General features: G+C 40.5%; 2 protein-coding genes and 1 non-coding gene across 3 annotated transcripts; all 3 read left to right on the forward strand.

Annotated features, from left to right (window-relative positions):
* Positions 1–4,179: 4,179 nt before the first annotated feature.
* Positions 4,180–8,911, forward strand: LOC134492445 (lysozyme C, milk isozyme-like). The gene is made up of 4 exons (XM_063296615.1): positions 4,180–4,315; positions 4,859–5,014; positions 7,014–7,092; positions 8,730–8,911. The coding sequence occupies exons 1-4, from the start codon at positions 4,180–4,182 to the stop codon at positions 8,827–8,829; spliced, it is 471 nt and encodes a 156-aa protein (XP_063152685.1). The 3' UTR covers positions 8,830–8,911.
* Positions 8,912–10,340: 1,429 nt separating this feature from the next.
* On the forward strand, positions 10,341–10,443 carry LOC134492649 (U6 spliceosomal RNA). The gene has a single exon (XR_010067506.1). It is a non-coding gene; the product is annotated as a U6 spliceosomal RNA (small nuclear RNA).
* Positions 10,444–13,005: 2,562 nt separating this feature from the next.
* On the forward strand, positions 13,006–15,602 carry LOC134490106 (lysozyme C, milk isozyme-like). Its single transcript, XM_063292986.1, has 4 exons — positions 13,006–13,141; positions 13,547–13,702; positions 14,242–14,320; positions 15,539–15,602. The coding sequence occupies exons 1-4, from the start codon at positions 13,006–13,008 to the stop codon at positions 15,600–15,602; spliced, it is 435 nt and encodes a 144-aa protein (XP_063149056.1).
* Positions 15,603–25,228: the final 9,626 nt, after the last annotated feature.

Genomic DNA, 25,228 nt, shown 5'->3' on the forward strand with positions numbered 1-25,228 from the left:
TTTGTCTTGGTTTAGCAAACAGGTGAGCACCTGCAGTCCAGGGGCCCTGTACAGTTCTTGGCCATAGAAAGTAAAACCTTTGAACTACAGAAAGCCCCACTGTTTTTCTCACTGGACCAGCTGACTGGAAGGAAATGGAGAACTGTTTTTCTGTAAACAGGAGAAAGAGGAAGATTGATTGATTGATTGATTGATTGATCAATTGATTTTGTGCCATCAAGTCATTTTCAACTCCTAGCGACCACATAGATAGATTTTCTCCATGATGAGACAGGGAGACAGAGGAGGCATAAATGAGCATCTGAAGTATGTATGCTTGTGTGAATGGGTGTACCTGGAATGCCTGACCAGTGAATCAGCATCCTATATGGAGCTGCCCTTCCATGATAATGGGCTCATAGCACCGGAGAGGTGACACTGTGTGATGGGCCAGTGGTCATCACACAACTAAGAATTATGGTTGCCATCCACTCAGTGGCATAAAATGTATTGATACGGAGCCACGGCAATGTGTCCCAATGCTATTGCATCTGGCACAGCTGACTCGCTGGTGTTGGCAGTTAGCAGGGCACCAATGAAAAGTGTACAACTGAATACTATCACTATGGCATATGCAGCAACAGAGTGAGCAGGTATGATGAAAAAGACTATTGTCACACTGAACTACACAGAATCATAAATGAAATCTGCCAAGGCGGCTTCTTCAAGTGGGCAAATGATCTAAAGATGTAGGCATAGATTGGTAAATTGCCACTTGGCTGGGTAGAAGATGGCATATTTCAGTCTGATGGCAAACAATAATGGTCTCTGACTGTTCAGTTGTGCATCCTTAAAATGGCTTGTCATTCACAACAGCTTATTCAGGCACAAGCCCATTCATCGATTAACTTGGTACTGTAGTCACATGCACTAAAGGCTGCCTCTGTTATCAGTTACTTCCTAATAGGCAAGTACTTTAAGTCTGCTGTTAATCACACCAACTTGCTGACAGGTGCAGAAATAGGGTCTGTCCATTATCTGGCTGGTTGTTGCTATTTTAATTTATTGCATTTAAACAAAAATGAAGAAAAAATGTACAAAAGCAAATTAAAACACTAATATCCAACAAATTAATTCATTACGACTGCCATAACCTGGACTGGGGCAAGATCAAATTGAAACTGAAAGGTGTGCCACGCCATCCTCGGCTGCCATGGCTCCAGATGCATTTACTGCAATCTCAACAATACCAAGAGGCATTTCAGATCGAGCTTTGACCAAATGATGTTGATGGCGATGTGCAGGAGCAGTGGTCTGAAGTCAGGGACACCATCAACCTGGCGACAGAAACTATCCACCATGCGTGGAGAAAGACAGCGCCAAAAATGGATAATGGATGACCCCATTGACTCGATACAAGAAAGAAACACAGCTAAGCATGCAGATCCAACAAAGGCAAAAACCTGACAGAGCACATTCGCAAAAAGCCAAAAAGTGACAAAGGAAACCTTCCAGATGGCATAGCTGCAGAGGTGGAGGCCGCCACTGACATCCAGTCATTGACAAACACGCTTTTCAACCTTCAAAACACTGTCAGGCAGCCCGGACAACCCAGCAGAACCATCTGTAATACAACAGGGGGAGCTGCTGAAATGACAATGTTGGAAACAAAATTTTGATTTACTCTTAAACCGTGAACCACCAGCCGCTTTCAAGTAGGAACTAGGTGACCCAGGGCTACCTAATATTGCTGTGAAGCCAAGCCAAGTGTCATGGTTCCTGTTCCAATGTTCCTGAAACATCGTAACCAGTTCCCATGCCATGCTGGTGTTGACACATGTTGTTGCACAGGAGGGGGCTGCTACTGCTCCTTGGTGCCAGGCAGCGAGCTGGATGATGCGAGTACAGAGGACTGCATGTTTGGGCTATCTCAACTGATCAAGGACGTTACCCAGAGACTGGCAGCAACCGTTAGGAACACCTGCAAGGAGATGGAATTGTACTGACTCTGGGGAGAGGGGCTTGGGATTGCTTGTGGATTAATTGGGAGAAATCCCACGCTTCTGGTATTCTCAGCTTTGCCTGTGTTTCTGCATACTATTCCTTATTAAATTAGATATCCATAGAATACCTGTGTGAGTCTGATTACTATTTTGAATAGGCAGTCATTACACCAAGTAAAACAGAAATTGCTGCAGTTATCAGCTAACATAAAAATGTCAAAGCTGCAGGAGCTAAGTCACTCTGGAGGGATTGGAAGCAAGGGGGGCTGAGGCAGTTGATTATATTCACAGGCTATTCTTCAGTGATATGGAAACCTTCTCCCTCAGACTGGATGACAGTAAAAACTTTGGCCATATCAAACTTCTGTTTCAACTGAAAACCCAGCAAGTCAAAATCCTTTAAAGGGAACACTGTGAGCTAACACAGACATTGCAGCCACATGGACTAAGAGGATACTATGAACTTCACTCTAAATGACCATGAGTTCAATAAGCTGGCTGCACAATTCCTGTAATTCCTTTAAGACCCAAATTACCTTTTTTTTTTCCTACAGTGGGAGTCTGTTCATCCTTAAAAATTATATGTTGATTTTGACATTCTGTAATCATCCTGACTTTGAAAGACTTTCCAAAGGATAAATGCTCAGCAAGAAAAATAGGAATATCTTCCTGTGAATGTGGTGTTGAGTAGTGTGACATTCAATATAAATTTCAGGGGTAATAATTAAAAAAGAAAACACCTTCAGATGTCCTTTGAAACCTCAATAAACCAAACCTGATTTCTACATTAGATCAAAAATGTCTGTTATTTTAAATGACTGCAAGTCATATTTTAACCCACATGCACTCTTTGTGGGATAAAAGGAGCCAGATTTATCAGGGAATCATCAGAATAGTTATTTAGGGGGGGGGGAAGAGAATGGAATAGATTATGTATTTGTCATTATTTAGAGACCTCACATTCCCAGCAAGCAGCCCACAGCTTTAACAACATAAAACAAGAACATCCTCAATAAAACCTGACAATCAGAAAATAAATGAAATTTTTCAAACATCTTATACAATCAGTACATAACCTCAGTGTCCAGGCAATGAAACAGTAAAAATGTCAAAGGTAAGGATATCCAATGAACATTATAAAACAAATGCCCAGAGAAGGAAGGATCGGGTGTAAAACGAAGCTTTAACCTCTTTTTCAAATGGGGGAGGGAGGGAGCCCTCCAAACCTCACAGAGGAAGGAAATCCATAAAACAAAGCCACCAACTAGTTGCCACTAGTTGCCACATGCCAGCGACTGAGCATGATTAGAGGTCCTAGTTGACAGCCCATGGGGGGAGTGGGTGCTTCAGATGAGCAGGGGCCAAGCTGTTTATGGATTTTGTTTGTTTGTTTGTTTAAAACATTACATTTGGTTGTGGGCAGCCCACAACCAAAAGATAAAACCACATCTATATACAATAAAAATATTTAAACCAAAAATATTAAAACCAAAAAACGGGCACCATAACTAAACTTAGCTCACTCTATCCCAGAGCTTCGGGGGAAAGCCAGGTCTTGAGTGTTTTTTGGAAGGTTGGGGAGGGGGGAGTGATGGTGGCCAGACCTCAAGTGGAAGGGTGTTCCATAGGGCAGGGGCTGCCATGGAAAAGGCTTCCTAGGTCCTGTAAGATTGGAGCATTTAAGGGAAGGGACCTGGAGTATGCCTGCCCTATCTGATCTGGTGGGACCAGCAGATGTCCTCAGGGAGAAGTGGTCCTACAAATCTATCCAAACAAGCACTTTGGATTTAAACACACAGCCATGCAGCCCACCCCCTCCCACAGATTCCTACACCACAATAATGAGACACATCCATCATGCCCAAACTAGAATTCTTCTATTCCAGCAAGTAACTGGCAAAAGTTTTTTTTAGGGGGAGATGGGCGGTGATAGAAATGTGAATAATAAATAATAATAAATAAATAAAAGGCCATCAGAGCGGAAGGAGTATGGCAGACAACAATTGAAGAGGCCACACTGAATCTGTCCCTCACTTGGTCTTTCAGGGCTTCTCAAGGGGAGGAAATCCCCCACACCAAAAAGTTTTGAATGAGAGTTCACATACCCAATCGTCACAAGGCCAGCCTACAGCTGCAACTTCCATGAGCTATAAATAGATAGCATACTGAACAGAGAATTTTTCAAAGGCTTGCAGCAATGAAGGTGATTCTTCTTGCCTTATTGTGCTTACTCATAGCAAGACAGAAGGCTAAAGTATATGACGTCTGTGACTTATATTACATGCTGAAGTTTTTTCGGATGGATCCTTTCAAAGGCATTTACTCAGAGCAGTGTGAGTTCTGTTCCAGGGCTGCACAACTCATTTTGATTATTAGGATTGATCCAATCTGATTGGCATCTACTGTATTTTCCCAATCTCTTTCTCTTTTTTCCTGATTAAATTTCAGCGCATTTAATTTTTGTTTCTTACAGATGCTTTCCTTTAAAGCTAAGAAGTTTCACTGTCATTGGTGTAAGTTTTCAAATAACAGGGAGAACGTGGAACATAGGAATGAAGAATGTAAAAACCAAAACACAGCAAGATACAGGGAAGGAAAGGAGAAGCCCAAAATGTTGGAGAAGCTTTACAGTTTGTTAGAAATGTCTGACTGCACTGCTTGCTATTTTACAAGACCCAAGAAGGAAAAACTAGATTTTGAAGCTGTAAATATTAAAATGTCAATGTCTTGAAAATGCTTTAAATCAAAATCTGAGTGCCAGTCAAAGACAACCAGCACTTTTCTTGCTTTCTTGTTTTGCATTTTGGATCTGACTTTTGAGAAACAAAAAATCCTGTTCGTTTGTTTTTAACTGTCTTACCATCTTCTCCCACTAGATGTCTGTGCTGCTGATTACTCCAGCAGGCTCGACACTTTGTACTATGAGAACGTTGACGGGGTTCCCCGTTATGGAATATTCCAACTCAGTGGCCTCGAGTGGTGTGACAATGGGAGGCATCCCACTCAAAACAAATGCAACTCTAGCTGTGATTGTGAGTGATTTCCTCTTTTTGCCTTTTTGCCTTTACCTTGATTGCTCAAACAGGAAATGCTAACATTTCCGGTAGCCAGAGAGTCAGACAAAATGTGCTGCAAACTGTTCTCCCTAATTCTAAATGTAAACAATGTGGTTGCACTCCGTTGTGGCTTTTCCCCACTTGCACCTAACTATGATACAATCATGCCCTGGCAGCTTCTTTTTTCCTGTAAATGTTTTGCTCTACTCCCTTACAGTGAAGAAACCTCTTTTTTTAGCCATGTCCCCATCATACTTTCCTCGTGTCCTCAACCGGAAAGTCGGACAGGCTTAAGTCTTAGCTGTACTGATACTAAAGTAATGCTCCCCCATCCCTTTACCCCAATACCATTCAAGGGCCGCATCAAGGTATGTTAGGCTTTCTCACCCACTAGTTTGGAAGGAAGTCAGATGGGTGCAGGGATAGAGGCAAGAGAAACAGGTAGCAATGGAGACTATTTCATGCCAGTACAGTTTTCTGGCAGCCTAAGAAGGGGAAAAGGCCTTGATGGTTGCAGTGGTGGTGGTGGTTGAACTTCCTGGTTGCTCAAAGGCCATTTCCCCCGTAATGACTTACAGCAACTTGTCCAGTCATCTACCATCCTGGTGACTAAATAACAGTAATGAGGACAGGCTTTCTATCACTTCAGTGATCTAGGTGATTCTATGAAGTCATTGTATTGGGGAAATGGCCAAAGGCATTCTTTTCATATTTCATATATACAAAAGCTCAGATCTGGAGTTCAAAAGGGTCTCAGGTCAAAGGCTTTGGGGACTTCAGCTGTGTTCCAGTTGCTCACCATGGCTTCATCAGTTCTTCTGTGCAATACGATGGGTGCCAAGATAGCATTAGGAATGTCATGGACGAAGCTGCCCAAGACAAAATAAAATTAGATTATTTACTAGTCAAAAACTTTCCAATCAAATGCTAATAATATTATTTACTCAAAGACTAAGTAAAAATTTGGGGCCAAGTGCTATTCTTAGCCTTGAGCATACCAGAAGTCACAAAAGTAAACCGAATCTAAACAAAAACTAATATAACTTACAACCAAATTTAAGTTAAAATATTAAATAGAAAATTAATTAAATTAAATTGCTTTTAGATACACTGAATGTGATTACTTTTGAAAGGATATAGAGACCTGAAGTTGGGCAATCCACAGTGAAAAATTGTACTCCCCAGCTGTCTTAGCTTATTTATTTTAAGATTGGTCACTAAAATACTGTAGATTAAAAACATTTTAGCATGTCTTTTTGCTAATTTACTACATAGATTTCCTTACTGCCTTTCCATAACTACATCTCCAGTCCTGGACTGCTGGCTATATTGATGTTTGCTGGCATGCCATCTAGGAGTTATATCAGAGTAGGACCCATCTTCTTTCCCCTCAGGTTTATTGGCTGGCCCATGAGCTTATTTATGTATTTATTTTCTACCCTGCCTTTATTATTTTTATAAATAACTCAAGGTGGGGAACATACCTAACACTCCTTCCTCCTCCTCTTTTCCCCACAACAACAACCCTGTGAGGTGAGTTGGGCTGAGAGAGAGTGACTGGCCCAAGGTCACCCAGCCTGCTTTCAGGCCTCAGGCGGGACTAGAACTCACAGCCTCCTGGTTTCTAGCCCTTTGCCTTGACCACTAGACCAAACTGGCTCTCATGATCATGATCAATATATCAATATATCAATATTATCATGATCAATATATTACTTGAGATGATATTCTTAGACCAAGGCACCCAATCCTATTCTCTCTCTCCTGACCTACCTCACAAGACTATTGCTCTGGGGATGAAATTAAAGGCAGGAATACTGCTAGATGAAAGGGTAGGTATGAATCTAGGAAATAGATAAAGAAGAGCACAGCCTCTGTGTGCCCGGCTTCCAGAGATGAAGTTCTGATATCTTGGGGCATCACTTGGGATATTGCTGTCTTAGATTTTACATTCTTCATTAAATTGCCTTTACAGTGTTCTTAGATGATGACATCCAAGACGACGCTTTATGTGTTAAAAAAGTAGTTCAAAGCACAATGGACATGAGAGCTTGGTGAGTGTGCTTGGTCCTTCTCTCCCCTTTCAGTTACATCAAGGGCTTTTCCACAAGGCAGCAATTCGTCTCTTGTGCGGAAACTGGCTGGAAATGAAGCCGCTACATTGGCCATTGGGTTGGCCAGGCATTTTGTATGGAGGGCAGTTAGCCTGGCTCGGATTGGTGTTTTTCAGGCAGGGCTTTTGAGGACTAGAAGAAAAAGGAAAAACCATTTTTACTTGGCTAGAAGGGGAAACTTGGAGTTCTGGACAATTTCACTCTTCCATTACCGAACTGGTAAAAAAAGAAGAAAAAGTTCATCTTTTCATAGTAGGCAGCCCAGGAACTCAGTATGAAATGGCCAGCAGAGAAAGGCACAGGGGGCAGGGGTCACCAGAGGACACACCAACCAATTAGAACAGAGGCAATTGTGCAGGATGGAATGAAGCACAACAGGTAGACTTCCTGTTGGAACAACAAAGGGAGAAAAAGTATTTTTGGCACAAACACAGAACATTCAGATGGAGGTCGCCTTTCCAGCAAGATGGGACTGGGTTGAGGACATGGTCTTCTATTCCTGCCCTCCTAAAACGGAGCTGGCCAGACCTTGTGCTGGGGCAAACAGGAAGTCTGGATCAGCTCCAAGACAGCCATCAAATGAATTTTGTTCCAAGAGCAGCTTCTCCAAAAAGGTGCCCTGGATTGGATTTCAACTTCTTCAAACTGGAATCTTTTTTGAACTTCAACTTGCTTTGGCCAAGGTAGCTGAGGAGTGTAATAATTGAACCAACTTGGGGGAGGCTATCAAAAAGGGGTTTAATTGAAAATTATAGACAGGAGTGCACTTGTTTGAAGAAAGATCTCTGTTCCTTTCATTGGCAGTTTTGAAAACAATTTCAACCATTTTGAATACATTGGAATATCAACATTTTTAATACATTTGAATACATTTCCCCATTTTGAGGTGGGAAGGAGTCAAAACCTGTAGTGTACACCATAAAATAAGCTTAACATAAGTTTAGAAAATCCTAAACTTCCACCCCAAATCTGATCTCACCCACATGTGTGACAGTCCCACCCACATTGCATCATTGCTCCATTCTTTGATATCTGGGTCACTCTAAGATTGCTCGTCTATCAGAAAACATCAAACAAGTGTTTTCCTAGGATTCCTGGTTGGAACTCTTTTAGCACGAGCAATCAAATAAATTTCTGGGGTTTTTTTTTCCCTTGTTAAACAGATTTTACCTGAAAGTAGAATGAGGAGCTAATTGGAGGGAAAAGAAGGGAGGGTTATAAACACAAGGCAGTGACCATCTGCACCTTTCTAAATTTCCATAAATTTTACAGTGATCTTTTATTTATTTATTTATCAATCAATCAATCAAATTTGTCACCACCCATCTCCTCCCACCAGAGGGACTATTTCTTTTTTGCAATAAATCCCTTTTGCAATAAATCCCTTATTGAGAAATATCACGAATGTCAAAACAAAACGTTTTGACAAAATAAATTATTCCTTTATTTATTTCTCCTTTTGTTTGAAAGGCGTTTCTTCGTTGGATAAGAAGTCAGTCTTTCAGAGCTATTTCCTTCTTGGAAATATAAACATTTTGTAATAGCTAATTAAACTTTTTCCCCCATTACCTTTTCAGGCCACTCTATCTGAAATACTGCAACAAGTATATGGTCCGCCATTATTACCTAAAATGCCTTTTTGGTAGGAGTCATGGTACACCTCAGAAGAGAATTTGACAGAAGACAAGGACCCTTGGCTGGGTGAAGCTTCAGAGTCTTCTAATGCAGGACAAGTCAAGTCCACGATGCTCCAGTGCAAAGCAGGCTGACCCCAAGGCTTTAGAACAGCTTCAAAACTTCAAAAGGAGCTTCTAAGGGTCATTTTTTAAACATACACACACACACACACACATAATATGTATATGTACTGTATGTGTGTATGTATATTTGTGTATGTATGCATGTACTATATGTGTGTATTTATATATGTGTATGTATTCGTGTGTGTGTGTGTGTGTATCCCTTTTTTAACAGTATATTTAACTTAGGTATTTCTAAAGGAGCAACCAGTTTCCAAAAGGAAAGTTCTTAATATCTTTTTCCCTAAGCATCTTATGAGTATTAGTTATCCATAAAAACAGATCCTAAGCATCTTCCCAACAAATTTCAGAAACAGGTGGATCTTATTTAATCTGTTATTCTTTATTTCACCAGAAGTAGATGCCAAAGAGTTGTGTGAGTATTTTATTTGAAAGCCTATTTAGGTTATTCCAGAGCTACTTTTGTCTCTTCTTCTTTTGCTTTTTTGATACTTTTTTTTAAATCCACCAAGATGTGGAAAAGTTATTTTTCCAATATAATATAAAATGTTCAGTGAGGCTACTCTTAGTTTGAATCTATTCCCAATCAAATCTAGGTTTAGAAATTATATTATTTGCTTTTGATGACCTCTCTTATTTTATTACTCTTTTTTTTAATCCCTCTGTTAAATTAATGTGGATGTCCTGCTGTCACAGTACCTAGGAATCCCTCTAGGGTCAAGATTCTTCATAATTCTTGAAAACGTTCCCTAATAAGAAGGACCAAGAGATTATTTTCCATCTTGGCTCTCATGTCCATTTGGGATTTATCCACTTATGGGTGAGTCCTCTTTAAACAGTGATCAATTTCTCATTACAGTTCTTGGCCATTTGTCAGAAGCTTTAGATTCAAGGAAAAACGATCACTCTCTGGGTTTATGTCCACCTTAAAACCATCTGTTGAAGCAAAGGATTTACAAGGCACTAAGATACAGTCAGTAATACTTACTTTACACCCATTCCAAAGGTTTACCCTTGCATCCCATTACCACCAATCTATCCATCTATTTATATAAAAAAAAGTCCAACTATTAGCCAAGTGGGTCAGGCACTGCCCTGCAAAATTAGCATGTTTATCCTGAAACATGTCATTGGCGTTGCTCAGACCTCCAAAGAAGGCTCTAATGTTTATTTTGGGCATAAAAATATGGATAACAGGAATAGAATAATTAATACTAGTTTCATAACGTTCTGGTTTTTGTCAACTCTTTGATGCGTCGGTGGCAAATGCTGCAGGGCAAAGTACTGTATAAGTTTCCCATCAAATAGTTTTTCCCCCAAAGTGAAACACATTCCCATAAGCAACTAACAATAGGCTGAAATTTAGCTGTGACTAGTATACTTAGATTATCGTTTTGCCTCCCCGCTCTTCACGAGATACTGCTCACTTCAGCGGCATGCTGTATGTACTAAACTGAGAACCATGCAGAGAAGATTAGCATGGCCTCTGCACCAGGATGCCATGCAAATCTGGGCAGCAAGACAGAAACAAACTAACCTGAGTTCACGAGACTTACTTCTGCATAAGTGTGTACGTGATTGCAAATGATATTCTAAGGGGGTATTTATTTATTTGGCTTATGAACTAAAACCATATCTGTTCAATGCACCTGTAAACTGCATCTTTCAATCATTATGATAGTATTGGAGCTTATGTTTTTGGCAGTTAAGAAAGTTTAATTGTAAAGTCAAGTTACATAATTTACACATTTTGAGCTTACTGTTCCTAATTTCTACTTTTTTCATTGAAGTTAACATGGGAAGAAGGATACATAATGTAAAGAGTAACTGCATTTTTATGCCCCTATTTGTTCTGAAAGTGCATTTAGGTTGGTTCCCATCTAAATATGAAATTAAATTATCCAGTCCTCCTACAACTAAGTGTAACTACATTCAGTCCTTTTCAACCAGAGTACAACCTGTACATTTGGCCTTGCTCTCTTTGCAAATTTTTCTTCTGATCACTGTTCATCCAGAACAAAATCACCTTTGTATGAAGTTTAAAGGCCCCATTTTAACTGAGCCTAATTCCATGAATAGGATCAGTGTATTTTGTTGCTGTTTGAAGAGGACAAACAGTGTCCCATCCCACAGATATATCGCAGGATGTGATGAAGGCAGATTCCTGAAAGAGGACCTTAGACCTACTTGCTGTTTTTTAAAATCAGCAAGGACACCAACATTATTTTGCTTGAGAAATTGAGAAATCTACCACTGCTTAGAGTCTTCTCTTCTTATTGAGAGCACTCAAAAATATATCTTGAGAAACAAAGATTTCAATATCTCAAAGCATGAGAACCTGCATAGGAAATCTATTAGTATAAGGGCTAGAATGGTGTAATGTACATGCAAATGAGCTTGCGTTTATGTACCAGCTGCCATTTTTTCCAGACATCCAAAGTTGCTCCTGTAATCTCAAAGATGGTCAACTCTACTCTTGCTCTTCCTTGAGACAATTCTATCAGAGTATTTATATTTCCACAAAATGTTGTAATCTCATGAACTGAATGAGATACAATTACAAAATTACTAATTGCTGTGATATTGAAAACTTTGCTTCAGTACTGAGATACACAACTGGAAGGCTCTGGGCAACATGTGCTGCCTCGCTCAAAAAAGTTTGAGTGTGATCTTTAGAACCAATTCAGAGTTGCTTCTGAATTGTCATTTTTAATAAAGGAAAAATGGGGCATAATCATATGCATTGCATTAAGTTAAATTACATTTAATTTAATTTAGTTTCTATGTGGGTCCGCCTATTTCTTCATTCTCATCCTGAACATGGAGGTCAGCTTCTGGAGCAGTCAAGGCATTTGTGCAGGCATTTTAATGAATGCAAACAAAAGAGAAATTACAGAGACGTGTATCACTCCATTGCTAATTCTGCATATTTCATTGGCCATAATATCCCACAGTTTGGATAAAACCACATCCTATCATACCTTCTTCCACTATTGGCTGGGAAAAAGTGTCATGCGCTGCATTCACAGTCTCCAATCATCTCTGATTCCATACCAGTGCTATGAAAGCAGTACTACTGTCATGCTGAATCACCCATTACAGGTAGTCCTTGTTTAGTGACCACAATTGGGACCGGCAACTTGGTCATTAAGCAAAGTGGTCGCTAAGTGAAACCACAACTGTGCTTATGATCTTACTTCAGCTTTCCTTTGCTTTACAGACCTGCAAAGGTTGTAAATACGAGGATTGGTCATAAAGTTACTTTTTCATCACCGTCATAACTGCAAACACTTACTAAACAAGGCAGTCGCTAAATGAGGAGTACCTGTATTATCTCTATAAGACTGGGGCTAGAGATTCTCTAGGATCTCAGTTCTATCAAATTATACTGTAGATGCTGAAATCCTGATTTCCTCTATCCTGCATAGTGGATGGAATCAAATGAAACACCCTTTTATTCTTTTTCCATTGATATTTCCTGGACTTCAGAAGTATTTGATTACATCCCTTCATCACTCATTGATGGATGTATGCCAGGAATATACCTTATGCTTCTGGCTGGCAATTCCATTTTTAGGCAGACTGAATATGCTGGCCAACCTTGGCTCTTCTGTTTCTTGAGATGTGGCCCAGAATGATTAACTAATAGGAGCTTGTCATTAGGAACATTTTCCTTTACGAACTACAGTAGGAAACTAGAAACATGAGCACAAGGGCATGTGCGTGCACACACACCCACACATATGTGCAGTTATCTGCAGAGGTTTAGATAATGAGGTTTGATTTTAATTCCACTGGCATATATTTGCGTGATTATAGATTAAAACCAGGTATGTATATTCTCCCTCTATGTTGAAGAAAACAGTCTTATTAGCATTGGCATTTTTGGTTGAGGTGTGCAGCTATCCAAAATCTTTACGAACACCAGCCTGTGACTGCAGGAACAGAATGCTCTAAGCTTTATCTGATGCCAGAAAAGTCTCATTCATAGAGACAAGAGGCAGCCCCCAGCTAAAACAACTGGCTATAAAATAAAGCAAGGCTATAAAACCTTTACAAGTCAGAACGCGACACTTTGCAGACTTCTGCAGCAATGAAAGCTCTGTGGTTTGCCTTCCTTTGCCTATTCCCTGAAGCAAACGAAGCCAAAAAATACTCAAAGTGTGAATTGTATGAAGAACTGAAAAAATATGGATTGGATGGTTACAGTACAATTGGCATAGGTCACTGTGAGTTTTCTTCCTTGAGTGCACCACTTCTTTCCCTGTTGGGGGCTTTACCTGAGGTCCAATATGATGGTCATCTGTATTTTTTTCAGTTTTATTCTGGATGGAATTTCTTTTTTTCTTTAATGTCTAGATTTTAAAAGGAACATTCATACTAAGGTTGCTAATGAAAGTTAAGTAATACGAGAATGCAAGTTCCAGTATCAAAGCAGGATCATCTGCAGGGTGGGAGTGGGGGACATCCACAACTATGCAATCAAATCCCCCCTTTATACATGCGTGATGGACACGAGGCATTAAAAAGGAGTGGGCTTTGATCACATTGTCACAGACACCCCTGCCTTAAAATCTTCCTTTGACAACTAACAAACTACACATGTCTAATTGCTGACTGTGCTTTCCTACCAGGGATATGTTTGGTCCTCTTTACCAGTAGGTACGACACTGAGCATTACGAGTATGCGGAAGGACAACCCTATTACGGTTTATTTCACCTGAGTGGCCTGATATGGTGCACAAACGGGAGACATAGCACCCAGAACATTTGCAAGATAGATTGTGAGCGTGAGTGACTTCTTTGTATTTTTGCATTAATTGACCTCAGCATCCTGGGTTCTTTACAAAATGAATCAAGTAAAAATTACCCTGGAAATAAAGCACCATGCCCTTCAAACCTTCTTTTATTAAGCTGAATACTGATCTGTACACAACAATGGATCTCTAAATGAGTCCTCCATGCAAGAATCTAGGGTTCTCCCAAAGATCCTGTTCCCAGGTTGATGCATTTTGCACATCCCTAGTAAATAGAAATGAGAACCTGTGTGGGATAGTGCTTGAAATGGTAGACTGGTTATCATTTAACACAGAGAACCAGATCACAATTGGGACCTCCTTGAATGAGTGCATTTGAAACTACTTGCCACGAAATCCGAAATCTCTTGCAGGATAATCTTAAGCCTGTGAGATTCCACCATCACTAGAAAGCTGAAGGCCAGCTTAGGAAGGCTATTGGCACTTGGGCAGATGGTTTACCACTTAAAATCCCAGTTTTATCATGGGAGGAACTTTGATTTCATTAAAGCTTTCTTTCTCGTCCTCCACAGAATTCCTAGATGACAATATTGCAGATGACATTAAATGTGCTAAGGAAGTGGCCAAGAGTAAATCTGGGATGATGTCTTGGTAAGTAGCATCTACTTCTTTACTTCTAAGAATGAAAAAAAAAATAGTGAAAAATATTATTTAACCTGACGAAACCTTGGTAGAAATCCCTTATTATTAGGGGGTGGTAGTATCTTTGTGTATGAAATACAACCCTGAGCCTTTTGTGTTTTGCTTTGGGCCATTCTTACCTTGAAAATAAGTTGTAGGAGGGAGATATAGAAGATCTCGTAGAAATGGATCATAAATGCAGTGGTGGAGATTACCTAGATAACAGGGATGTGCAATATTTCTCACGCTGGGAATGCCACTTTCTAGAGAATTCTGGAATGTTCCATTCCCCCCAGACCATGTCAAACTTCAACTTCTCAGGGACCGTTTGGCATTTGCCAGAAATAAAACCTCTGAACCAAAAGTGGTTCAAGATTTTCTGGATAGGATGTGCTGGATAAAACAAGCCTGTGTCCAGGCAGGTCACCACAAAACACTTCATACTGCTTCTGCTTTGGTGGATTTATTTCCCCAAAATGCCAACCACACAGAATGGCAGTCTAGAAGGAGGTTCAGCATGGTCCAGAGGAAACAGAATGTATGTTCCAGGGTTCTGCAGAATACTCTGTTCCCAGATTAATGAGTTTTGCACATTCCTAATAGTAAGAAATTTGAAGAAATGTGAGGTCCACTGTAGGATAGTGGTTAAAGCATTGAACTAGGGGTTAGGAGGTTCAGAGGTCAAGTCCACCCTGAGCCATGGGAGCTCACTGGGTGACTAGGGGCCAGTCACGCTCTAACACAGCCCATACTACTTCACAGGGTTACTGCGTGGGGACCAATAAGAGGAGGGAGAACTAGGTATGCAATCTGGAGGTCCTGGAGAAAAGATAGGATATAAATCTAACAAAATAGGTAAGTCAGTCCCTAATAATGCAAAATAATGAAAAAGCGAAGACGTTTCCAACCTGTATATTGAGGTCTCAGCAGTCATCCTACCCATGCAGACTTTTGTCATCCCCTCAAAGTACTGGGCATCCTGATCCAAGAGTCTTCTTTTTTATTTCTCTTGTTCCTTTCACTGGTTCTGAAAGGGATTTGTTTGCACCATGGGTACAGTACAAAAGCACATTTTGGAATGTACTTGTGGGATCAGAATCCACTGTTCCAAAGCTGGCATCTTTTAAAAACAATGAAGTATTTGCCACATGCAACTAACTTATTCTGCCCCCTCCCCTATTTCTTTAGGATACGTTTTCAAGAATACTGCCATCACCCTATGCCTGAAATATTGTATTGGGAATGTACATGAAAGACAAGAATCAGTGCAAACTTTTTTCCTCTCTGCATTTTGACTACTCTGCCCAAGTCCAAACGGCTTGTGGAATGACAGTACCTATTTCCTGGAGACAATTTTGCCTTTGCGAATCTCAGGCAAAATCACGGATTGCCTGATTCTAAACCAGGAAGGCAAGAGACAGAAATCTAACCCCAGTTTTCAGGGAAATGTTTCTGTAGCCCTCAACGTCTGTGCGTTTTGGAAGCGTGTGTTAGATCCATCATCTGAACTCGTAAGTACAAAATTGAAAAACAGCATAAAATCTACTTGAAAGTACATGAAACAACCAATAGGAATATTTATAACGTTTCCATTGTATTACTTGAAAAGATACAAAGCAGAAGAAAAAGCATGCAATAAAGATAATTTTGTTTAAATGTTGACATATCCTACACTTCTGATGCAAAGTCACTACTCAGGAGAGGTTACAACTTTTAAAATCCATCTCTGTCTCATTCAATCACACCTCTGGTCAATCGCTGAGTTGGTTGCTAGAGGTCTTGGTGGGTGTGTCTTGGATCATAAAGTCCCCTCTTACGGTCACTAGTAGGTGGGAGTTCTCTGTGGCAGAACTTGTGTTCAGCAACAATCTGCCCTTTGAAGTTTGTGAAGTGTCTACAGTTGCAACCTTTAGGTTCTTGTATACTAGTAGTAGAAAAGTAGATTTCTATTACTAAATAACATCACATACCCAAACACAGAGACACACAAGTTCATAATATGTATGCCTGTGTGTATCAACCAAAAACCCTTAATCAGAGTTTATAATCAGTTCATGAAATATTATATGCCACATACTAAAAAAAAACTACTGGAAAAAATGTAAGTATCCAGTAAAAAACAGGGCAGAGGAGCAGCTGCAGTTTGTGGAACAGGATATTTCATGAATTGGGTTCAATTGCTAGAAAGCTCCATTTTCTGGGCTCTCAGGATGCTTCCACCCTAAATGGGACACAGAGGAAGATCTTCTGATCCTACAGTGCAAGTAAATGCAATGAAAGAACCGGGTTCATAAATGGGGGTTGGGGAGAGCACTGGGCATCTCTGCTCTAATGAGGTGGGATCCTGTTGCCAGCTCTGCTCCAGCAACCCAGCTCTGTGTCTGTTTGTAGAGACTGTTCCCCCCATCTCTACATTCTTCGTATATAATTTTGTTATTGGGGATTTTTAAATAAGAATTTTATTAAGTTTCAAGCAAAGATAAAAGCTACAGAAAAACAAAAAAACAACCAAAAAAAGAAAAAACTAAAAAAGTGTAGAAACACAAGAGAAAATAATTTTGTTATTAAGGATTTTGATTACCATAGTAAAAGTTAATACAAACTAAACTTGAAAGAAAGAAAGAAAGAAAGAAAGAAAGAAAGAAAGAAAGAAAGAAAGAAAGAATAAAAAGTGCAAGAGAAAAGGAAAAGAGAAACGAAAGAATATGAAAGAAAAAGAAATGTAGTTACACTTAGTTGTAGTGACTTCCAACTTCATTACAACAAGTATAGACAAATTTAGTAACTTTACAAACAGATACCTCTTCATCCCAGATCTCCTATCTCTACATTCTTCAATGGTGCAGTTGACACTGGTTTTGTTTTTGTTTTAATTGCCCTATTATCTGAGTCTTTGTTCATGGATTTCTGACTTGCCCCATGGACCTCTGCATTAGTTCGATGTTTGAGAATAGGTATAGGTATAGGTCTTCAGCAAAGGATCGTTACCTTGTCGTGGTGCTGGAGTTTGAGCACCTCAATGATGCCATGAGCTAAACCGTGAAGGGCCACCCAAGACGGGAAGGTCATGACAGAGAGGTCAGACTAAATGCGATCCCTGGGGAAGGTAATGGCAACCTACCCCAGTATTCTTGCCGTGAAAACTAAATGGATCAGTACAACCAGAGATATGTCGGTATACCATCGGAAGATGAGACCCCCAGGTCGGAAGATGGTCAAAATGCTACTGGGGAGGAACAGAGGATGAGTTCAACTAGCCCCAGACGTGATGACGCAGCTAGCTCAAAGCTGAAAGGACGGCTAGCAGCCGACGGTGCTGGTGGTGAACGGCGAATCCGATGTTCTAAGGATCAACACACCATTGGAACCTGGAATGTAAGATCTATGAGCCAGGGCAAATTGGATGTGGTTATTGGTGAGATGTCAAGATTAAAGATAGACATTTTGGGCGTCAGTGAACTGAAATGGACTGGAATGGGCCACTTCACATCAAATGACCACCAGATCTACTACTGTGGACAAGAGGACCACAGAAGAAATGGAGTAGCCTTCATAATTAATAGTAAAGTGGCTAAAGCAGTGCTTGGATACAATCCAAAAAACGACAGAATGATCTCAATTCAAATTCAGGGCAAGCCATCTAACATCACAGTGATCCAAATATACGCCCCAACCACAAATGCTGAAGAAGCTGAAGTAGAGCAGTTCTATGAGGATCTGCAGCACCTACTGGACAACGCGCCTAAAAGAGATGTTATTTTCATCACAGGAGACTGGAATGCTAAGGTGGGCAGTCAAATGACACCTAGAATTACAGGTAAGTATGGCCTGGGAGAACAAAACGAAGCAGGACATAGGCTGATAGAATTTTGCCAAGACGATTCACTCTGCATAACAAACACTCTCTTCCAACAACCTAAGAGACGGCCTTATACATGGATTTCACCAGATGGACAACACCGAAATCAGATTGACTACATCCTTTGCAGCCAAAGGTGGGGGACATCTGTACAGTCGGTAAAAACAAGACCTGGAGCTGACTGTAGTTCCGATCACGAACTCCTTCTTGCACAATTTAGGATCAGAGTAAAGAGATTAGGGAAGACCCACAGATCAGCTAGATATGAGCTCACTAATATTCCTAAGGAATATGCAGTGGAGGTAAAGAATCGATTTAAGGGACTGGACTTAGTAGATAGGGTCCCGGAAGAACTCTGGACAGAAGTTCGCAGCATTGTTCAGGAGGCGGCAACAAAATACATCCCAAAGAAAGAGAAAACCAAGAAGGCAAAATGGCTGTCTGCTGAGACACTAGAAGTAGCCCAAGAAAGAAGGAAAGCAAAAGGCAACAGTGATAGGGGGAGATATGCCCAATTAAATGCAAAATTCCAGAGGTTAGCCAGAAGAGATAAGGAATTATTTTTAAACAAGCAATGGGCGCAAGTGGAAGAAGACAATAGAATAGGAAGGACAAGAGACCTCTTCCAGAAAATTAGAAACATCGGAGGTAAATTCCAGGGCAAAATGGGTATGATCAAAAACAAAGATGGCAAGGACCTAACAGAAGAAGAAGAGATCAAGAAAAGGTGGCAAGAATATACGGAAGACCTGTATAGGAAGGATAACAATATGGGGATAGCTTTGATGGTGTGGTCAGTGAGCTAGAGCCAGACATCCTGAAGAGTGAGGTTGAGTGGGCCTTAAGAAGCATTGCTAATAAGAAAGCAGCAGGAGATGATGGCATCCCAGCTGAACTGTTCAAAATCTTACAAGATGATGCTGTCAAGGTAATGTATGCTATATGCCAGCAAATTTGGAAAACACAAGAATGGCCATCAGATTGGAAAAAATCAACTTATATCCCCATACCAAAAAAGGGAAACACTAAAGAATGTTCAAACTATCGAACAGTGGCACTCACTTCACATGCCAGTAAGGTAATGCTCAAGATCCTGCAAGGTAGACTTCAGCAGTTCATGGAGCGAGAATTGCCAGATGTACAAGCTGGCTTTAGAAAAGGCAGAGGAACTAGGGACCAAATTGCCAATATCCGCTGGATAATGGAAAAAGCCAGGGAGTTTCAGAAAAACATCTATTTCTGTTTTATTGACTATTCTAAAGCCTTTGACTGTGTGGACCATAACAAATTGTGGCAAGTTCTTAGTGGTATGGGGACACCAAGTCATCTTGTATGCCTCCTGAAGAATCTGTATAATGACCAAGTAGCAACAGTAAGAACAGACCATGGAACAACGGACTGGTTTAAGATTGGGAAAGGAGTACGGCAGGGCTGTATACTCTCACCCTACCTATTCAACTTGTATGCAGAACACATCATGCGACAAGCTGGGCTTGAGGAATCCAAGGCTGGAGTTAAAATCTCTGGAAGAAACATTAACAATCTCAGATATGCAGATGATACCACTTTGATGGCTGAAAGTGAAGAGGAACTGAGGAGCCTTATGATGAAGGTGAAAGAAGAAAGTGCGAAAGCTGGCTTGCAGCTAAACCTCAAAAAAACCAAGATTATGGCAACCAGCTTGATTGATAACTGGCAAATAGAGGGAGAAAATGTAGAAGCAGTGAAAGACTTTGTATTCCTAGGTGCAAAGATTACTGCAGATGCTGACTGCAGTCAGGAAATCAGAAGACGCTTAATCCTTGGGAGAAGAGCAATGACAAATCTCAATAAAATAGTTAAGAGCAGAGACATCACACTGACAACAAAGGCCCGCATAGTTAAAGCAATGGTGTTCCCCGTAGTAACATATGGCTGCGAGAGCTGGACCATAAGGGAGGCTGAGAGAAGGAAGATCGATGCTTTGGAACTGTGGTGTTGGAGGAAAATTCTGAGAGTGCCTTGGACTGCAAGAAGATCAAAGCAGTCCATCCTCCAGGAAATCAAGCCAGACTGCTCACTTGAGGGAATTATATTAAAGGCAAAACTGAAATACTTTGGCCACACAATGAGAAGACAGGACACCCTGGAGAAGATGCTGATGCTAGGAAGAGTGGAGGGCAAAAGGAAGAGGGGCCGACCAAGGGCAAGGTGGATGGATGATATTCTAGAGGTGACGGACTCGTCCCTGGGGGAGCTGGGGGTGTTGACGACTGACAGGAAGCTCTGGCGTGGGCTGGTCCATGAAGTCACGAAGAGTCAGAAGCGACTAAATGAATAAACAACAACATAGGTATAGGTATACATCATTTTTATTAAATAATTTTTAAAAAAATAAAAACAAAAATTTTGAAAGAAAAGAAGTAAGGAAAGTAAAGAAAAATATTAAGTAAGAGGGAAAGAGTGCAAAGAAAAAAATAGGGAAGGGAAGGGAAGGAAAAGTTATAAAGAAGCACTTCTGATCTTCTTAACAGTAGTTACAAGTACATTTAAATTTTACCCTCTCTAAGGTTATAACATAATTTCCTTCTTTCCATAGTCTACCCTTTCTAATCATCAAACCCATAAATCACAAGTTCATTTTTTTCTTTTTTCAGCAAAAAGTCCGTAAGGGGTTTCCAGTCATTAATAAAAGTAGATACTGTCCTTTCTCTAATCAAAAGTCAATTTCGCCATCTCTGCTAATTCTGGCATCTTCACCAGCCATTCCTCCATTGTGGGTATTACAGTCTTTCCATTTTTGGGTATATAATAATCTCACAGCAGTTATCATATATACAATCATTGATAAGTCTTTTCTAATTATCTATCCATTAGTCCCAACAAGAAAAGTTCTGATTGCAATTGAATATTAATCTTTAAAATTTTTTACATCACTGTGTATAATTGAACCCAAAATTTTCTGGCTTTTTTGCAAGTCCACCAGGCATGATAAAACGATCCTTCATGTTTTCCACATTTCCAACATTAATTTGAAGTACCTTTATACATTCTAGATAATCTTTCTGTAATCATGTACTAAGAGTTCATCATTTTATAAAAGTTCTCTTTTAAATTATAAATGTAAATTTCAGTCCTTTCAGCCACATGTTTTCCCATTGTTCCTTCAGTATATTATGTCCAAAGATCTCAGCCCGTTTTATCATGCACTCTTTCCCTTTGCAGTGCACTTTCCTGGGGGATGCAATGTTCATGTATTTGACTTTGTCCAATGGAAAATGATGGGAGGAGATGCTGAATGACCCTTTGTTATGCCTATAGGGAACCCTGGGAGATAGCATGGCTGTAGCTGGGGTGGGAATGGACTGATTCTTCCAAGCCTGCCTTGCACCCATTGATATCATTCTTGGACCTAGGCCTGGAGTTGTTTTGGTTCTTAGCAGCTACAGCTTATCATTTATTTATTTATTTTCTACCCCACTTTTATTATTTTTATAAATAGCTCAAGGCGGCGAACTTACCTAATACTCCTTCCTCCTCCTATTTTCCCCACAACAACAACCCTGTGAGCTGTGTTGGGCTGAGAGACAGGGACTGGCCCAAGGTCACCCAGCTGGCTTTCAGGCCTAAGGAGGGACTAGAACTCACGGTCTCCTGGTTTCTAGCCCATTGCCTTAACCACTAGACCAAACTGGCTTGAGCATTGTGGTTTATTGACATGTGATCTCACTTTTGGGATCCAGAGTTAATGTTGAACCTACTTTCATCAGGGGCCATACAAATCTCTGATATGGAACACAATGTATTAAAATGATGATCAGAGGCTATTGGACAAGCATGGTAAATTATAGTCCATAAAACCTTCAAGGAAGAGGCCTTCATCCTGCAGTGGATGGATTCAGACTGATAATAATAATTGTATACATAATTCCATGCATCCATACGCACCAGGTTATAAATGTTCATAGTAAATGAGTCAGTTGTGGGTGCAATACAATGGTTAACATTATGATTCAGGAAATCCTCAGCTGTATAATGTACTAAGGTCTAGGGTGAGAGACCACATGTAAAAAACTGAACATGCTAAGAGTTGCATAACTGCAAATTACTGTAATGAAATTCCACAAGTTTCAAAAATGGTATTATATTAAACATTCTTGGTTCTGATGTACACTATTTTGAAATCTGCTTTCCTTTATTGTAAAGAAAAGTACTTAAAAACATTTCAGTTCTTAATACTACATTTGAAAAAGATTCTGAGCATTTATCCTTTGGAAAGCCCACTTTCTAATCATCAAGGTGATTTCAGTATGTTTAAATCAAGGTATAATTTTAAGCCTGAATATACTTCCTACTATAGAAAGGGATTGCGCCTGTTGTATTGTCTTCATGTCATCCCCAGACCATGAGTGGGGCATCCTTAAGTCACCCTTAGCTACCTCCAAGTTAAAATAGTGGTTTCCCTCTTATTCCAACACTTTCCATGGGCAACTTCAAGCTGTATAAAATCAGGCTTTCTCACCCATTATATTGGAGGGACATCAGGCATTTGTACTGACTGGGAACAGAGGAAACGAAGGCAGAATGGGGACAGCAAATTTCACACCTGTCTGGTTTTCTGTTGGGTGGAGGTCACTTCAGTTCAGCAGTGGGGAAAGGCCCCAAGACACTGTCTTTTTGCAGTGCCCCAGAGGAATCTCTATCCAGATTCTATAAAGAAGCTGGTCAACTTAAGTTGTACATGTCAAAAACTAAACAGAACATAATTGTTTGCATTAGTGAAAAGCAATTATTTATAATTAAGACTTTCAGATTAGTTGTAGACCCATTATTTATGAAGGACTGTCTTTGAATTATCAAAACGTACTGCATCTGTCAAAATCAGTGCAAATGGCTGTCATGTTCATTGTTTCAATGTGACCGACCGCAGGACACAATTCACTTCCCAGTTCTGCAGATCATTTTTAAAATTAATTGGCACCAAACAGGCGTTATCCACCTCTTTGCATCCCCAGACTGATGGATCTACTGAGGTTTTGAACTCTACACTTGAGCAATTCCTTAGAGCATACATAAACTACCATCAGGACAATTGGGTTGACTTGCTGCCCTTTGCTGAAGTGGCGTACAATAATGCGGTTCATCAGAGCACTGGTCAAACCCCTTTTCGAGTGGTTTCTGGCCGCGACTTTGTTCCCATTCCTGAATTGCCACACGCCCCTCCCCACTCTGTTTCTGCCTCTGACTGGGCTATTCAGCTGGCTGATTCTTGGCCAGTGGTTAAGCAGGCATTGGCTGATGCCCAGGCTTCTTACAAATCTCAAGCGGATAAACACCGCTCCCTGCAGAACACTTTCAAGGTTGGGGACCAGGTTTACCTGTCCACCAAGTTCATTAAGTCTCCACAGCCTTCCAAGAAGTTTGCTCCCAAGTTCATAGGTCCTTTCCCCATCGTCGACCTTATCAACCCTGTGACTGTCAGATTGGAATTGCCCCATAATTTGAAACGTCTGCACCCTGTTTTTCATTGCAGTTTGCTCAAGCCTGTCCATCAATCACCCACGTGGCATCCCCAACCTCCTCCTCCTGCTCCTATCGTGATTGATGAGCAGCAACACTTTGAAGTCAAGGAGGTTCTTGATTCTTGCAAGCTTTGAGGCACTCTTCAATATCTCATTCACTGGAAGCACTTCCCTCACCCTGAGTGGGTCCATGCTCGCCACGTTGCTGCTCCTGATTTAGTGCACCGTTTTCACTTAGCTTACCCTTTGAAGCCGTCTGCTTAGCATTTGGGGGGGGGGGGCAGTATGTCATGTTCATCGTTTCAATGTGCATTGTACATCGTAACGTTTCGCATGCCAAGGCACTGATGCGCGTATCTGGTTGGGAGGGAGCTACTGAGGGACCTTGTACCAAGCTCTCTATCTGTACTCGTTAAGATGGAATGTGTTTGGGTTATCTTCTCTGTTCAAGGTCTTTTTCCCGTTGATCAGCAGAACTCATTAGGAGCACCTGGTATTGTGAATTTGAGACGATTGTAAGGGGGGGTGGGACTTCATTTGTATCAGGGGATATTTAGTTTGAATTTAGGCGCGCTTTTCTCATTCTCAGCTTTCTTTGTGTTTGCACTCTATTCTACAATAAAACCAGATTTTATGAAGCTTTGGCTTGTGAGTCTGAGAATTATTTTGGAATAGGCATTCATTACAATGGCAAACAAAATTCTCATTAATCAGTGTTAGTGAAAAGCAGCTACTTACATCTGCCATAAAACTGTCAGCATATGTATTGTGAGGACAACTGGACCAATCCTCACACCTGCTTCCTCTCTGTGTGTTCAGATCAACAGTTCATGACCACATCCTTGGGCTGATCTGTTGAACTAAATATGATATTAGGCAGAGTCTTCTAACCACATCCTTTGCATGTATTGAAAATCTCACTCAGTTTGTGCATGTTGGTGCTTTCATCATTTGAAGATTATCTCAATACAAAATGAAAAAAAGAAACTTTGGAGTGAGGGGTCTGTGTCATCATACCTCTCGGGCTCTGATTTTTTAAAAATGTTTGATGCTTTTTGTTTTCTTGCTGTTCAACAAAAAAGCATTCAAAGTGGTTAGCAAAACTAATCTTAAAATGACAAAATCCACCTTGTTAAGAAGCTCAAACTTGTGGCATTGAGTCTCTCAAATTGTTTCTTTAATTAATTATTCATTTACTTAATTTCTAAGGCTGCTCAATTGCCAAATGACCCAAGGAAGCTTACAAAGGATAGGTGTGGCAAAAGAGAAGGCATGCTTCCCTCTGTCCCATAAGATGGCATTGTTTTATTGATGGGACCCAGAGCATGCCAACCCTGTCACATCTTATAAGACAGGCAGAAATAATTGGAGAGAGGCATCCCACAAACACCCAGGCCCTGAGCCATGAAGGTCTCTATAGGTGACCCTCAACACCTTGAATTGCACAGGGAAGCCAATTGCAAACCAATGCAGTTCACAAAGAAGAGGTGTCACATGGACATACCCAGGTGCATCCAT

This window comes from Candoia aspera, chromosome 2, assembly GCF_035149785.1.
Source record: "Candoia aspera isolate rCanAsp1 chromosome 2, rCanAsp1.hap2, whole genome shotgun sequence".
In the NCBI taxonomy this organism is placed as follows: Eukaryota; Metazoa; Chordata; class Lepidosauria; order Squamata; family Boidae; genus Candoia; species Candoia aspera.

What these genes read in the sequence shown, in the direction of transcription:
- LOC134492445 (XM_063296615.1), top strand. Translation starts at nt 4,180, where the DNA reads ATGAAGGTGATTCTTCTTGCCTTATTGTGCTTACTCATAGCAAGACAG. An exon ending in ATGCAACTCTAGCTGTGATT is followed by an intron (nt 5,015 to 7,013) that starts GTGAGTGATTTC and finishes TTGCCTTTACAG; the next exon opens with TGTTCTTAGATGATGACATC. An exon ending in ACAATGGACATGAGAGCTTG is followed by an intron (nt 7,093 to 8,729) that starts GTGAGTGTGCTT and finishes TTACCTTTTCAG; the next exon opens with GCCACTCTATCTGAAATACT.
- LOC134490106 (XM_063292986.1), top strand. Translation starts at nt 13,006, where the DNA reads ATGAAAGCTCTGTGGTTTGCCTTCCTTTGCCTATTCCCTGAAGCAAAC. An exon ending in TACAATTGGCATAGGTCACT is followed by an intron (nt 13,142 to 13,546) that starts GTGAGTTTTCTT and finishes CTTTCCTACCAG; the next exon opens with GGATATGTTTGGTCCTCTTT. An exon ending in AAATCTGGGATGATGTCTTG is followed by an intron (nt 14,321 to 15,538) that starts GTAAGTAGCATC and finishes CTATTTCTTTAG; the next exon opens with GATACGTTTTCAAGAATACT.